Here is a 15,547-nt window from a genome sequence, read left to right as displayed (position 1 = left end):
GGACTGTCCGGTGTGCACCGGACTGTCCGGTGCGCCAGATCTGTAGTGGTCGGCAACGGTCGGCTGCGCCTGTTAAGGAAAGAAATCGGGCACCGGACAGTGTCCGGTGTGCACCGGACTGTCCGGTGCGCCACGAGACAGAAGGCAAAGATGGCCTTCCAGATTTGTTCCCAACGGCTCCTAGCTGCCTTGGGGCTATAAAAGGGACCCCTTGGCGCATGGAGGAGTATACCAAGCATTCCTACAACTCTTCTAAGCACCAAGACATCAATCTCACGCATTCGTTTCATTGTGATAGCATATAGAGCTCTTGTGGAGTTGTGAACTCTTTGTGTTGCGTTGCGAGCTCTTGTTGCGACTTGTGTGCGTGTTGTTGCTCTGATTTTCGAGTCTTGTGTGCGTTGCTCATTCCCACCTTACTCCGTATTCTTTGTGAACTTAATTGTAAGGGCGAGAGACTCCAAGTTGTGGAGATTCCTCGCAAACGGGAAAAGATCAAAGGAAAGAAAAACACCGTGGTATTCAAGTTGATCATTGGATCACTTGAGAGGAGTTGAGTGCAACTCTCGTCCGTTGGGACGCCACAACGTGGAGTAGGCAAGTTTTGTACTTGGCCGAACCACGGGATAACCACCGTGTCAACTCTGTGATTGCTTTCTTGTGGTTATCGTGTTTTGAGTTCTCTCTAGCCACTTGGCCATACTTATGCTAACCCTTAACAAGTTTTTGTGGCTTAAGTTTTGAACTTTTACAGGATCACCTATTCACCCCCCCTCTAGGTGCTCTCACCTTGCACCTCACAAAGGAACAAAATACCATCTTCCAGAATCTAGGCAAGGTCCAATGCCCACAGGTAAAAAAGAACTCTTCAATTATACCCACTATTCACTTAGAAATGTCATCGAGAGGTCTTTTGGAATCCTAAAAATGGAGTGGAGGATTTTGCTGCAATTGCCAAGTTATCCGATGCCAAAACAAAGCTAAATAATTATTGCTTGCATGACTCTTCATAACTTTATTAGAGAGAGTTCTGTGTCAGATGACGACTTCAATTTGTGTGACTAAGATGAGAACTACATGCCACTCTCTGGAGTATCTTCTTCACAGACTGGTACAAGTACTGCACGTGAAGGGGAAAAGATGAACGAGTTCCGTGATTGGATCGCAAACAGATTGTTTGCAAGAGCATAGGTTACATGTTTTGGAATAAAAATGTATTTTGAACTTCATGAACTTTGCTACTGTGTGTTACTGAATTGCATTGTCTTATGGCATGGATATTTGTGTTGCTTATGTGAATGCACCAAACTGTTTGATAATTGTAATTTGATTTGAGCTATTTCACATTGTGTTGTTTCTGTGAATGCACCAAACTGTTGTCACCAAACCGATCGTGTGCAAATTTGATTTTAGCTCAAAATGTTTGCGTCAAACTGATCATGTGCAAATTTGATTTCAGCTCAGTGTTGGCGCCAAACTGGATATGTGTGTGCCTCTATCGGGCTGCCCACTCTCCATTATTGGAGGTAATGCAGTATTTTGGCGTAGTAATTATTGAACTTTAGTCAGTTTTAGTCATTGGAACCAAACGGGAAATTTTAGTGACTAAACTTTAGTCACTAAAATTTAGTCAGGTGACTAAAAGAACCAAACGGGCCATAGTAGGTATAGTTTTTCTTCGACTTGATTTTTGGCGCATATTTTCTTATATTTTATTGAAAAATTCCAACTAACCCCTCTTAGGTTTGTCTCAGTTTCGTGTACACGCAGATGCACCTTTAGAATGGTGCCGGAAGAAACTCAGGATTCCCAGCACCCAGGACGAGCCCTGCTGTGCCGTTACTGTTGGCTCAATGATGACGCGCGGGGATGATGGGCGATGGCACCCGGCCGCCTGCCTGTACGCATCAATGGCCAATCATAGCCCTCCATGGCCGTCACCACCTTCTCCTGTCCATCTATTCCATCCACACGCCCAGCTCAGACCACCAGCTGTAAAACCCAGACCCTCCCTGTGCTCGCCGAAAAGACGCGGAGCGGCCAGGGAAAAAAAAGGAAGCATCGGCGAAACGGATCCCAGGCCATGGGGGCACGAGCCGAGCCGAGCGGTCGGTTTCGGCTGACGCAGAAATCAGCGAATCGCTGCGAGAATCCACGGGACCCGTGGGAAGATAACATTGGACAGCCGGACAAGGGAATCTCGCGAACCCGGCCCCCGCCCGCCCGGCCGTGCCGAACCCGGCCCCCGTGCCGAACCCAGCCCCCGACCGACCGCGACGAAATCGAACCAAACCCACAGAGGCAGGGCGAGCAGCCAAGCCGCCTCTCGTTCTCACGGCGGCGGCTCCCCTGCCCCACGCGCCCACCCCCCTCCCCCACGTCCGCCTGCTCGCGCTCGAGCTCGAGCCGCATCTCCCAAACCCTACCCATATAAAATATTAAGCCCAACGCCCGAGTCTCTCTCTCTCTCAACTTCCCTTCCCACCACCCTCACCCTCCCCTTCCCGCCGCCACCACCAGTTCAACCCTCTCTCCCTCAAACCCTAGCCGCCGCCGCGCTCGTTCCGGATTCGGTTCCGATCCGATGGCGTCCGCCGAGGACCAGGCCGCGGCCGCCGCGCTGCTGGGGGGTGACCCGGCGGCGTTCGACGCGCTGCTCTCGACGCTCATGTCGTCCTCCAACGCCGACCGTTCCGCCGCCGAGGCCGCCTTCCACCGCCTCCGGGCCTCGCACCCGGAGCCCCTCGCGCTGCGGCTCGCCACCTCGCTGGCGGCGCCCACCACCCCCGCCGACCTGCGCGCCATGGCGGGGGTCCTCCTCCGCAAGGTCCTCTCCCCGGCCCCGTCTTCCGACGCGTCCTCCAACAACGCCACGCCCCCGGCGCCGCTCTGGCCGCAGCTCTCCCCCGCGGGGCAGGCCGCGCTCAAGGCGCACCTCCTCTCCGCGCTCCAGTCCGATCCTCCCAAGCCCATCGCCAAGAAGGTCTGCGACGCTATCTCTGAGCTCGCGGCCTCGCTGCTGCCTGAGAACGCCTGGCCCGAGCTGCTGCCGTTCCTCTTCCGCGCCGCGTCGGGGCCTGATGCGCACAACCTTCAGGAGTCAGCGCTGCTCATCTTCGCGAGGCTGGCGGATTACATCGCAGAATCTCTCCTCGACCATCTCATGACTATCCACAACCTCCTCGCCTCAGCCCTGGCGCATCCCACGTCTCCTGATGTTCGGATTGCGGCCCTGGGTGCCGCAGTCAACCTTGTTCAGTGCCTGCCAACCAACTCCGACAGGGATAAGATGCAGGATTTGCTCCCAGCAATGATGAGGGCGCTCACTGATTGCCTAAACTCTGGCCAGGAAGTCTCTGCGCAGGAGGCACTGGAGCTGCTGGTGGAGCTCGCTGGCGCCGAGCCAAGGTTCCTGAGGAGGCAGATTGCTGATGTGGTAGGGGCAATGTTGCAAGTTGCTGAGGCTACACAGCTGGAAGATGGGACCAGACACTTGGCGGTGGAGTTTGTGATTACTCTAGCTGAGGCTAGAGAGCGTGCACCAGGAATGATGCGGCGACTCCCGCAGTTTGTTGGTAGGCTGTTTGCAGTGCTGATGCAGATGCTGCTTGATGTCGAGGATGACCCTGCTTGGCACTCTGCTGAAACTGAAGATGAGGACGCAGGGGAAGGGAACAACTATGGAGTGGCGCAGGAGTGCCTTGACCGCCTTTCCATCGCCATTGGTGGGAACGCAATTGTACCAATTGCTTCTGAGCTGCTACCACAGTACCTGTCTTCTGCTGAGTGGCAGAAGCACCATGCTGCGCTCATTACACTTGCACAGATTGCGGAAGGATGTGCAAAGGTTAGCATTATTTTATTATCTTTATATAAGTATGTCAAGCATTCAACAATCAGTTAATCAACCCAAAGGATATTTACTTTTGCTATTTCGGGTAGTTAAAATTGAAAGGCTCCGTTTGGATGTTGATATTGGAGAGGATGGAATTGAATTGGGTTGAATACTAAATCAGGCATGGTATTGAAATGATATGTAATTCCAATTCTATTGTTTGGATGTCACTAAATTGGACTTTGGAATTGTGCGGTCTAATTCCACGCAATATCGAGGGGTGAGACTTTGTATTGGGAGAGGGGGTTTCTAGTTATAGTCCAATTCAAGGGAATTGAGTCTCTGATTCTAAATCACAATTCCACGTGCAACCAAACAACAAAATTTAGAAAGCTGATTCCAATTCCCAATAATGTGCTCCAATATCTACATCCAAACGGGGTATAAGCATTTTGCATCAGGGAATTGAGTATTATGAACATTATTTTTGTTCATGAATTCCTGTTGTAGAATGGCCAATGGGCTTACAAATACTAATTTACCAACTATGCAAGGGCTGTTGGCTAGTAGTAGACCGCACGATGCTATCTGTTCCGCTACGTGGATAAAAATTTCTGAAATAGGCCAGCTTCTCATTTGTTGTTGTATTTTCTGGCAGGTTATGCTTAAAAATTTGGAACAAGTCGTTTCGATGATATTGAATGGATTTCAACATCCCCACCCACGTGTGAGATGGGCTGCTATCAATGCCATCGGTCAGCTTTCTACGGATTTGGGCCCAGATCTTCAAGTTCATTACCACCAGCAGGTGCTGCCTGCATTGGCCAATGCTATGGATGATTTCCAGAATCCACGAGTTCAGGTCAGTTGTCATGTCAGCAAAACTTTATCCTTCTTTTGCAATATACATACTTTAGGATCGAGGTTGCATCATGAACAGCTTCATGTCGTCCAAGATGATTTTTGTGTGGTTTACATTTTTCAAATATAAATAGATGCGGGCAGTTAGCACATCTAAAAGTCCAACGAATTCCTTCTGATCTTTGAGCTAACAAGTTTCTTTGGTTAAAAAAGTAATTTGATTAACAAGCAACTACTATGTTCATTTTTTTGATCACCATCACAAAAAACGAACCTTAATAGAAGGTAACACTTTATGCATGCCAGTCTTCTGAACTGAATGTTGTTTAGGTGTTTTGTGTGCATTGAGATATTAAGTTCATACAATTCTGTATGCCTACATTCTAAATCAGCATGTGTACCTGTTCATGTCATACATCTTAGAACCTGGCAACCTGTTTTGACCTGTATTGCTATTCTTGTTGATAGGCACATGCTGCTTCAGCGATTTTGAATTTTAGTGAGAATTGTACACCGGAAATTTTGACGCCTTACCTGGATGGAATTGTGAACAAATTACTTGTTCTTCTTCAGGTATGCATTTACTTGTGTTGAATTAGGTATCAGCTTGCTTTAAAAATATTTGTTATCATGGTTAGTAAACATGCTAACTGCTCTTGTTCATATTCTAGAATGGAAAGCAAATGGTGCAGGAGGGAGCATTGACAGCTTTAGCGTCAGTAGCAGATTCATCACAGGTAACTGTTCACATGGGAGTTTAATGCTATCATGCATAATGGATCTCTGTTATCGTGCATCATGGGGTTGTCCTATTGTTGTAGTGCTTTCTAGCTTGCCGATATCAGTGTTAAAAACACAACTAAGCGCTCGCCTAGGCGCGCTTAAGCGTAGAACGGGGCTTTGGCACCTCGCGTAGACCATAGGTGTCCAATTAAATGCCGGACGGTGGTTAGGTGACTAGGTGGTGTGGAGTCAGGGGTAACCGGGAGGAAGGCAAGCTAGTTCGTGCAGAGGCGAGCAGCAGGACTGCAGGAGCATGAGCACGGTGGGTAGCAGCACATGAAGAAACAAGATCTTGCACCGTTGTGCAGCAAATAGAATCTCGAGCACCTACTCCTCCAGTAGCTGCCAGTGCAGCGCTCTGCCACCTCGAGCGCACCTCCCTGGTGCTCCCAGACCTTTTGGTTTGTGAAGTGCGGCAGAGAATGTTTTCCTAAACGGTAAACGGTAAACAGTTGGTTACCTACCGTTTAGCCATTATTCAGGCTAAATGGACCATTAAACGGGCTACATGGCCAATTAAACAGGCTAAACAGACAATTAAACGGAAACGACATACTAAATAGTAGCGTTCACAGTGTTTAAACGGGCCAAATGGCCGTTTAGGCAATTAGTGGATACCTGTGGTTTGTGAATGGTGCTAGCTGTCCAGCCGTGTGGCGGATGTGTGCCCCCGGGAGGGAGACGGGAGGGAAAACAGAACAGGGCAGGACAACGTTAGGGTGTAGGGTTTGAAATGGGCTTGGCCATACTTGTTAAGGCATCACTTAAGCTCTGTGGACGCCTTGACCTAATGTCATAGCGTTGCAGAGGCGGCAGCGTGCAGCCCCAGACGTCCAGTTAGGGAGAGAGGAGTTGCGGGGAGCTAGAGAGAAGGAGCTGTGGGGGAGAGAGAGCAGTGGCTGGTGGCTGCACGGGAGGGGAGGGAGAGAGAAGGAACTGTGGGGGAGGTAGAGCAGCAGCTGGCAGCTGCATGTGATGGGATGGGAGGGAGAGCTATGGCTGGAGTAGATTTTAACCTAAAACTGTTGGGCTGGGTTAGTTGGGCCTTGTTGTGGGCTAGCTTACTTATTAATTTTGAATTAGTGTTATATAATTAATGTTTGGTCTAATCTTTTTTATTACTATATAATTAAGGCGTTATATTACTATATAATAAGGTGTTGCCTTGCCTTACGCTTTACCGCTTAAAAGTTAAAAATGTTAAAAATGGGGTCGGTCGCCTTACCTCACCTTACCGCTTTGGTGCTTTAATAACTATGGGCTTGTCCTCTTAATAATTTTTCTGGGCCATGGGAGATACTGCTGCTGACCTGCTGGGATTCTTTTTGTAACAAGGATGGCTGTGTGTGATGTAGTGATGCACTCTAACACATCTCAGCAACAAAAATAGGAAAAAGCACAAACACTTAATCTCAATTAATCTCCGCTTAAGCGTCCTAGGCGCTAATCAGTGACCTAGCACCCCCTAGCGCCTTTTGGAACCTTGGCCACAGTAATAACAACTTTATAGCATCGAGACAATGTTTTTTGTTTGTCTAGCTGATAATGAGTTTATAGCATTATGGCTTAACTTTTTGTTTGTTTGTCTTGCAGGATCACTTCAAGAAATACTATGATGCTGTCATGCCATACCTAAAATCTATCTTGATGCATGCAACTGATAAGTCCAATAGGATGCTCCGTGCCAAGTCCATGGAGTGTATAAGTTTGGTAGGAATGGCTGTGGGTAAGGACAAGTTCAGAGACGACGCAAGGCAGGTTGGCCTCTTTTTCCAATTGTCATGTTTTCTTGCAGATTGCACATACTACAGTTTTACTTTGTTGCAAATAACTTGCAATTGATTTTTCATCACTGTTTGTGTTGAATCACTTTAATTGTTCAACTCTCTTCCCACTACATTAAAATTCAGGAAATGTATAGGTTTTCTGTATGATAGAATTGTTATTGAGGATGGCAGTTCCACCCACTTGCTCTTTATGTGTTCTTTCCTCGCCGGCTGTGATTTTTTTATTGTGGCAATTTTATTATTCTAATCATCTGCCCTCTGCTAGGTTATGGAAGTACTTATGGCTTTGCAAGGAGCTCCAATGGAAACTGATGATCCAATTACCAGCTACATGTTGCAGGTATGCTTCAAAGCAATGAAATCTAGTCTTAAAAACACCTTAATCATTCTAACACTTATCTCCACATGTTATAGGCTTGGGCTAGGCTATGCAAATGTCTTGGACAGGATTTCCTTCCTTACATGAGTGTTGTTATGCCTCCACTGCTTCAGTCTGCTCAACTCAAGCCTGATGTTACAGTTACTTCAGCTGAATCAGATGACGATATTGCATCAGATGACGATAGGTCTGTTACCCATTCTCTTGAAATGTTTTTATCTACTTGATTAGAGTTTGTGTTCCTAATCCTGAATCATGGCAGACTATTGCAATGATACCTCTCTTGCACTTGTACTATATATACCTCTCTTGTTCTTGTACTTTTGCAATGATACATGAACTTGTGTATGTAATATGCCTATAGTCGGCAGAACATGTATGCCCTGTTATTTATGGACTTCTCAAATCTCACATGCTTCTACTGTTATTTAAATGTGTATATATTTATTTCTAACATATCCTAAATTTTTATGTTCTATACAGCATTGAAACAATTACACTTGGTGACAAAAGAATAGGAATTCGAACTAGTGTGCTGGAAGAGAAAGCAACAGCTTGCAACATGCTGTGCTGTTATGCTGATGAGCTTAAGGAGGGTTTCTTCCCATGGATTGATCAGGTTCATTATCACATTAAACATCATTATTCATTATCATATTAATTATATCAAATGTCTAAGTCCCTCAAGTTCTGGCCGCACCTTTCCAGCATGTGAGTGATTAGAAATTTTTATGTAGGTTGCCCCAACGTTGGTTCCTCTGCTGAAGTTTTACTTCCATGAGGAAGTCAGGAGAGCTGCTGTTGCGGGTATTTTAATGTTGCAGTATGGTTTAGTCATGCACACAGATTTGCTCTTTTTACAATTTTGGACATAATGCAGCCATGCCGGAACTTCTACGCTCAGCAAAATTGGCTGTTGAGAAAGGGCAGGCTCAAGGACGTGATGAGTCTTATGTCAAACAGTTGTCTGACTACATAATTGCAGCACTTGTTGAAGCACTGCACAAGGTCTATTTGAAGATCTCTCAGCAGTTTGGTTATTGTTATTTTGCCCGTGATGACACCTGAACCTTTTATTTTGCATCCTCTGTACAGGAGCCAGAAACAGAAATGTGCTCATCCATGCTGGATTCTTTAAACGAGTGTATGCAGGTGTGTAACATCGTACCATCCGCTTGATAATTTAAATTGTTGTCCATGATTGATGTTCTAAAGCTTCACTTGGATGATTTGGTCTGAAACTTTTTCTATCCTACCCCCATGTTACCAAATAAGTACTGCTATGTTTTTATCTCCAATTTTTACTGTCCCAAGTGTGAATGGTACATTAAGAATAATACTAGGCACGTCTTTTTAACTTGAAAGTTATGTATCTCGATATGCCCAAAAATTTGGCCCATGGTCTTTATGGCTGCATATGTTGTAATCTTGTCTTCTAGAAGCATAAAGTTATCACCATTTCTGGAATAAAAATATTGCTCTATTTGTTGGAAATGTATCTTTGTATAAAGTGCTTAACAATTTCTTCTTTTGCTCAGTATGTGTGAGATTGCTTATCCGTTTTTTAATTAAGAATTGTTGATGGTAGTCTCATGGTAGTAACTTCTGATAAAAAAACCGTCTATTAGCATTACATAGATGGCTCAGTTTTTTGCACTCTTGCTCAGCCAAGCAAAGCTTGGCACTCTTACCAAAGGTTGTCAATTGGAGGGTAGCAGCCAGCCAACTTTAGGATGTTATATGGAGTTTTGATGGGTGATCTTTACATTTTTACCAGTACATGACTTTGTCTGTATTGAAGAAATAAATTGTTGGAATGAATTTGAAGACCTTGCTGAGCCTAGACGCACCTTATAAATAGAACAGAGGGCATCACCTCTTGTGGTGATGGAACATGAAGTTACTGTTCCCACCCCGTAGGGATTTTATCTTAGGACCCACAATTTATGGACATGCTTGTGCTTTCAGCTGTTTTATTTGTCAGTGTGTAATAGAGTATATGCTATTATGTTGTGTTTTTGTGGGGATGAGTGATCGTTACCTTTTGATTTTTCTAAAATATGCAGTGGAAATATTTAGCCATCCTCTGTGGAAGTATGGCACAAAATGTGCTGTAGTTCTGTTTGTCTCTCCTTGCATGATTTTTTAAATATTCTCTATTCTGAAATATATTGTGGCTGTGTCACTAAACATTGATTTTTACTCATTGAACAGCTTTCGGGTCTTTTGCTTGATGAAGCCCAAGTACGAGCTATCATAGATGAGATTAAAAACGTCATTATAGCCAGTGCCACCCGGAAAAGAGAACGCTCGGAGAGAACAAAAGCGGAAGATTTTGATGCTGATGAAGGAGAGCTACTCAAAGAAGAGAATGAACAGGAGGAGGAAGTATTTGATCAGGTTTCTTTGCCTAGAAACTGCTTGTCTGTTTTCTCCTGAGTTGTTTCGAGAACACTGTCTTTTGCAATTTATGTTAGAATGTTAACCTATTTGTTCTTTTTAAATTTTCCTTTTTAAACTACCAGGTCAGTGAGTGCCTAGGGACTTTGATTAAAACCTTCAAAGGTTCTTTCTTGCCGTTTTTTGAAGAGCTCTCTATGTACATTACACCAATGTTGGTAAGTCAATAGAACCCTGCCCTATTTTGTTTTTTGTAAGAGCTTTTTTGTTGTAAGTAATTTTGCAGTTGTTGCATTCTGATATTTAGTTTACATGTTTGTGTTCTAATGTTTTTTTCCTTGTCAGTATTACCTTGGCGTCTTTTTTCCATTCTTAACCTGTTGTGAGGTGCATCTATTCTATATTTTTTTGGGTTTTATTCTATCTCATTTTGGTACCTTGTGGTTTATTTGCAGGGAAAAGATAAAACACCTGAAGAGAGAAGGATAGCTATCTGTATTTTTGATGATGTTGCAGAGCAATGCCGTGAATCAGCTCTGAAGTATTATGACACATACCTTCCTTTCCTTTTGGAGGCATCAAACGATGAAAATTCAGATGTTCGGCAGGTCTGTTTTTGTTCTGTCATGTTCCCTTGACCTATTCACCCTTTTTTACTTGGTCAACTTGAACACTGATGTAGTGATGAATCTTTTCTTCATTTAGGCTGCTGTCTATGGTGTGGGTGTATGTGCCGAGTTTGGTGGTCATGTTTTTCGCCCTCTAGTAGGAGGTAGATTCAGTACATTTTATATATGTGTTTACACTTATATTTCTCCTGACTTTTTCCAACCTATCCAACAATGTGTTGCTTATGTTTTCAGAGGCCTTATCAAAATTAAACAATGTTATAAGGCATCCTGATGCACGACTTCCTGATAATATCATGGCATATGACAATGCTGTTTCGGCGCTTGGAAAAATATGCCAATTTCATCGGGATGGTATTGATGCAGCTCAGGTATCAGCATCTTTTCCTTATGATGTCGCCAATATTTTCTAGTAATGTGCCTTTGACAACTTGCTTGAGATGATTGTGTTGTTGTGATATGATAAAAAAATGTAGGTTATATCCGTTGTCAACCAAATGTGACACATTTTGTCTGAAGTTGCTTAGTGCACCCTAGGTGGTCATAGTAGAGACTGGACAGTGGAGAGTGGTGAGGTGGGGCTGGATGACCTGCACATATTAGGTCCTCACAAGAAGCACACACTTGAGGGAGGGAATGCCAAGCGAGGCAGAGAGTAGTAAGGTGAGGTGGGGCTGGATGACCTGCTGCAGATTAGGTCCTCACAAAAAGCACACACTTGAGGAAGGGAATGACAAGCGAGGCAGAGACCTTAGGGAGAATTTTTGGTTGAGGAACTATAGATAATCCTAGATGAGGTGGTGCATCTTCTGTTCTTCCCATGAATTTTGTCAGAATTACCCATTCTCGATGCTTGTATTATTTGTTGCTTGAGAGGTGTAAAGTGGTGGAGAACCAACTTATTCTATGTGCCACAAACCATACAAAAAAGTGAGGATCGAGAAGATGATGGACCACACACACCCTAGGCTTAAAGTGTATTGCATGGTGTCGATTTTGCTGTTAGCTTTGCTAGGAGAAAGTTACTTTGTGCATAGAACTAGTCCAAACTGAACCAATTCATGTTTCTCAGGTTGTTCCAGCCTGGCTTAGCTGCTTGCCTATAAAAGACGACAAGGTTGAAGCTAAAGTTGTACATGGACAGCTTTGCTCCATGGTGGAGAGGTAGGCTCGTGACTGGAAATCTGCCGACAAAGATAAGCATTTGCACTTTGTCATAACCATTCCTGCTTGCAGGTCGGATGCTGAAATTCTTGGGCCTCACAGTCAGTATCTTCCTAAAATTGTTTCAATTTTTGCAGAGGTAAGCAATGAGCAATTGATTTTGAAATCTGTGACTATGCTGATCATTATTTTATTTTACTTTATTTTTCTACACATTCATGTAATGTTACACTGTCATGAATGAACTTTTGAATGGGTTATTTCCAATCTGTATGTTCTGTAGGTTTTGTGCAATGGAACAGAACTTGCCACTGATGAAACTAGAAACAGGATGGTGAATGTCTTGAGGCGTTTCCAGCAGACTTTGCCTCCTGATTTTCTTGCATCGACGTTTTCCAACTTGCAACCGCAGCAACAGCTACTGCTACAGTCCATCTTGTCGACATAGTTGTTTTTTCTGTCGCTGCAAGGTGGGGGTTTGTTATTTTTCTTGATGTTTTATCAGCCAATTCTTTATGTCGTATCTTTTTCTGGTGGGGTACTTTGTGAATGCATTGTTTGCTTCAACGAACTGGAGGCTGTCACCACACATGGTTTTGATAGAGTGTATATTGTCTGTCTTGTATTCGAAATATGGTTTGAGATGTGCTGCAACAGAGGTGCAAGGGAAACGGTGGGATTTATTGTCGGATGGGTTGGACATTTGCAGTTTTTTGGTAATGAGATCACTATAAGTGGAGTTACTTTCTGCTTCTCTTTGAAGCCATTTTAATTCTGTTGAAAATTATTAAAATGTGCTCTGTTGGAAGATGCAGAAGCTCCTCCGGGTTCATACTGGTAATTGGTGAAATAAAAAGCAGTCTTATCTTTCTGAATGAACCTTGGGTTCGTGTGTATTTAAGCTGGATCGTTAATTTATTCTGAGATAAAACCGTAGCAATTCGCTAATGTGTTCGGAGATCAAACCGTTGCAAATTTCCATCTGGCGATATGCTGATAGCAGTTGCTTCAGTTATTTTATTTCCTTGTCTGCGTATGAATGGCATCAACATGTCTGCGGTGGAATTGAAGATTCCTGACGGCTGGGGATTCCCAAATGAATATCAATTGAGCCGTATCACGTGGAGCTTGAATTTAATGGTACCAATGACCAAGTAGTCCTTGTTTGAAATTGCATGCAGATCACAAAGCCGGTGCATTAGGACTCTAAATGTTATACTATAAAATTTAAAGATCAATCATCGGATCATATCAGCAACAAATTTTATTTATTTTTTGAACTAAAATTAGTTTTAAAGGTTCAAATGAAGAAATATTTGAATCTTGATCCATTACCGTCCCTCTTCATAATCGAAGAATCAGTCGTAACAGATTCGTTGGTGCATTTCAGATAATGTTAGGCTCTTCGCTGCAAAAAACTGCAATGACCTCCCAAAACACGGCTGGAATATGTACCAGCTTCATAGCGGCTTCCGCACCCAAAGACAAATCTGAACCTAACCGAGATGCCAGCTCTTGACCTTGCTGCTGCCCAAAAAAGTGGTATTTTGTCGTGTTAGCGCAAGTAGCCCACCAAGCTCGACTAATAAATGCACTTTGACAGCGACAAACAAGGCATCTGCTTTGCTCTGAACCAAGAGCTTGCAAGCCACAACCTCTTGGAGTCATCCTGACCCGTATAAAACAATAGCCGATGTGGGCGCCCTACCCTATTGCTCAATCATCATGTTGAAGTCGAACATAATTTATGTGGTGGAATGACGCGCCACATTTGACAAAGTTTGCTTTTTGATAGGTGAGGGTAGGCATGCCCATGCCCTAGCTTGAGGTTGAAGGGGTCCGTGATGTGGCTCTGGCTATATGTCATGACGATGACCTCTTCTCGAGTGATGTAGAAAATGGCCACTGATGACCAAGGGATGCAGGTTTGTTTATCCTTAAAACAGTACATTGCGAGTGCAAGGACCTATTTCGTTCTTTGAACTTAGCAGTGCCGTCTCTATAGCTTGGGGACGTCAAGAAAGCTTTTGCCGTCATGCTTGCCTCAGCTTTAACTTTCTATAGAACTGTTGCAAGTCTCAAAGGCAAGCAAAGATTCTCCAGGCTCTAGATTTGTCTCCTATTGTAAAAAAAAAAAAAATCATAGCTTTAAGACTCTAGCTATTGTTCCTTGAACTCTTTAAGTGCCTTTTCCCAAAAGAGAAAACATGAACAAGTAGTCAAGTGTTGATTTGAAGTTGGAAGAAGGGAAGCTCACCATCACCTATCTGCGATAAGTTTTTTTTTGGTGTGTGTATCCATAACGAAGCTTATACCACCATTTGGCCAGTAAGACGTGATTCAAGAAAGATCAGTCACCCCATCCTGACTTTGAGCAGAAAAAAGGGGAATACCCGCTACTTTAGGGCTGATTTAGTGGATAAGAATCACGAGGGGATCCATAGAAATCTCCTTGCTATTTATTTTGAATGGCAAGGGAACCGGATTCCTACCCATGGATCCTCTTGAATAGCAAGGGGATTCTTCCAACCTACACCGAATCCAGAGTCGAATTCCCACACCCATGTCCTTTCTTTGAAATATGTTTGAAGTACTGAAGCTTACTCGTAAGCATACGAAAAACAATTCCGGGCGGCGGCTGAATACGTTACCAGTACAAAAATATGCTCTGAAAAATTTGAAGGGGCTCCCAAAACTGAGCTAACAACAAAGGACGAAACTACGTCATCCGAGTGACGGAGAGAGACTCGGTTGATAGCAGCATCTGTGAGGAAACAAGATAAACAAGTGTGCTCGTGGTTGATGAAAAGCTGATGTTCAGCCGTTTCTACTTTGTATCCTAACCATCGTCGCCATCCTCTCCCAGCGCTGCCATATGGCGGGCGATGCGGCAACTCCAGACCTGGTCTCCTGTTAGTGGCTTGACCAGCGAGCGAGGTAGTCGTGTCGTGTGTGTTTAGGGAAGAACTAGTCCAATCAGTGGCCTGAAAGCTTTCGGTTATGGTAATGCTTGCTGGTGTAGACATCGTAAACTAGGAGAGAAGTAGCTAGACCCCTTGACTCCTGCTTACATGCTTTTACCTGGTGGTCATTTTGGTGTTGTAGTGGGGAGCATGTACTTGCTGGCCACTAGCGTGCTTGCTCGTTGTTGCCTGCGGCCTGCAGGCATGGATGGATTCTAAAGTTTATTTATTTATTTAATTTTTCTTTTTTAAAAAAATGGAATTTTCATTGTATTGACTCAAGAGCAAAATGGTTACTTCTCATATATTGTAAGTAAGGATCTCTCATATTCAACACGGGTAATGATGCTATAATGATAATCTAGATGGCAGGAAACGCGAGAAGTCAGAACACTGGCGAGTGGTGATGCACTACAGCTACAGGTTCCTCAATTCTGCTGATTGTATTCAGCCAAAAAAAAAACTGCTGAAACTGACAATGCATGTTTGCTCACTGACAATACATGATGGCAAAACCGAAAAAACAAACTGAAAGGACAAAAGGATCCAAACAAGATGCCTTATCCCCCAAACACTCACTTCATTTCCATGACATGATCACAGGCAGACCAGCATTTGCATTTGACCAGCCCCTGACAGCAACCCCACAGGGTCCATTGCCATTGCCAAGTGACTGGATGCCCTGAAATCCACTATAAAATCCTCGCCCCCTGTGCTGAACTGCTCACCACCACCAGAGGTACCAA

General features: G+C 44.2%; 1 protein-coding gene across 1 annotated transcript; it reads left to right on the top strand.

The window, feature by feature from the left end:
• Positions 1 to 2,284: 2,284 nt before the first annotated feature.
• On the top strand, positions 2,285 to 12,713 carry LOC103633334 (importin-5). Its single transcript, XM_008655052.3, has 19 exons — positions 2,285 to 3,847; positions 4,494 to 4,697; positions 5,165 to 5,269; positions 5,368 to 5,433; positions 7,073 to 7,237; positions 7,532 to 7,606; positions 7,681 to 7,832; positions 8,129 to 8,264; positions 8,383 to 8,452; positions 8,526 to 8,653; positions 8,741 to 8,797; positions 9,860 to 10,045; positions 10,171 to 10,263; positions 10,501 to 10,653; positions 10,751 to 10,817; positions 10,909 to 11,045; positions 11,747 to 11,838; positions 11,911 to 11,977; positions 12,122 to 12,713. Exons 1-19 carry the CDS (start codon positions 2,585 to 2,587, stop codon positions 12,284 to 12,286), a joined length of 3,381 nt encoding a protein of 1,126 aa, XP_008653274.1. The 5' UTR covers positions 2,285 to 2,584; the 3' UTR covers positions 12,287 to 12,713.
• The last annotated feature ends 2,834 nt before the right edge of the window (positions 12,714 to 15,547 follow it).

Source organism: Zea mays, chromosome 7 (genome assembly GCF_902167145.1).
Source record: "Zea mays cultivar B73 chromosome 7, Zm-B73-REFERENCE-NAM-5.0, whole genome shotgun sequence".
Taxonomy (NCBI): Eukaryota; Viridiplantae; Streptophyta; class Magnoliopsida; order Poales; family Poaceae; genus Zea; species Zea mays.
Note: the sequence above shows the minus strand (reverse complement) of the source record. Positions and strands in the feature narration are given on the sequence as shown.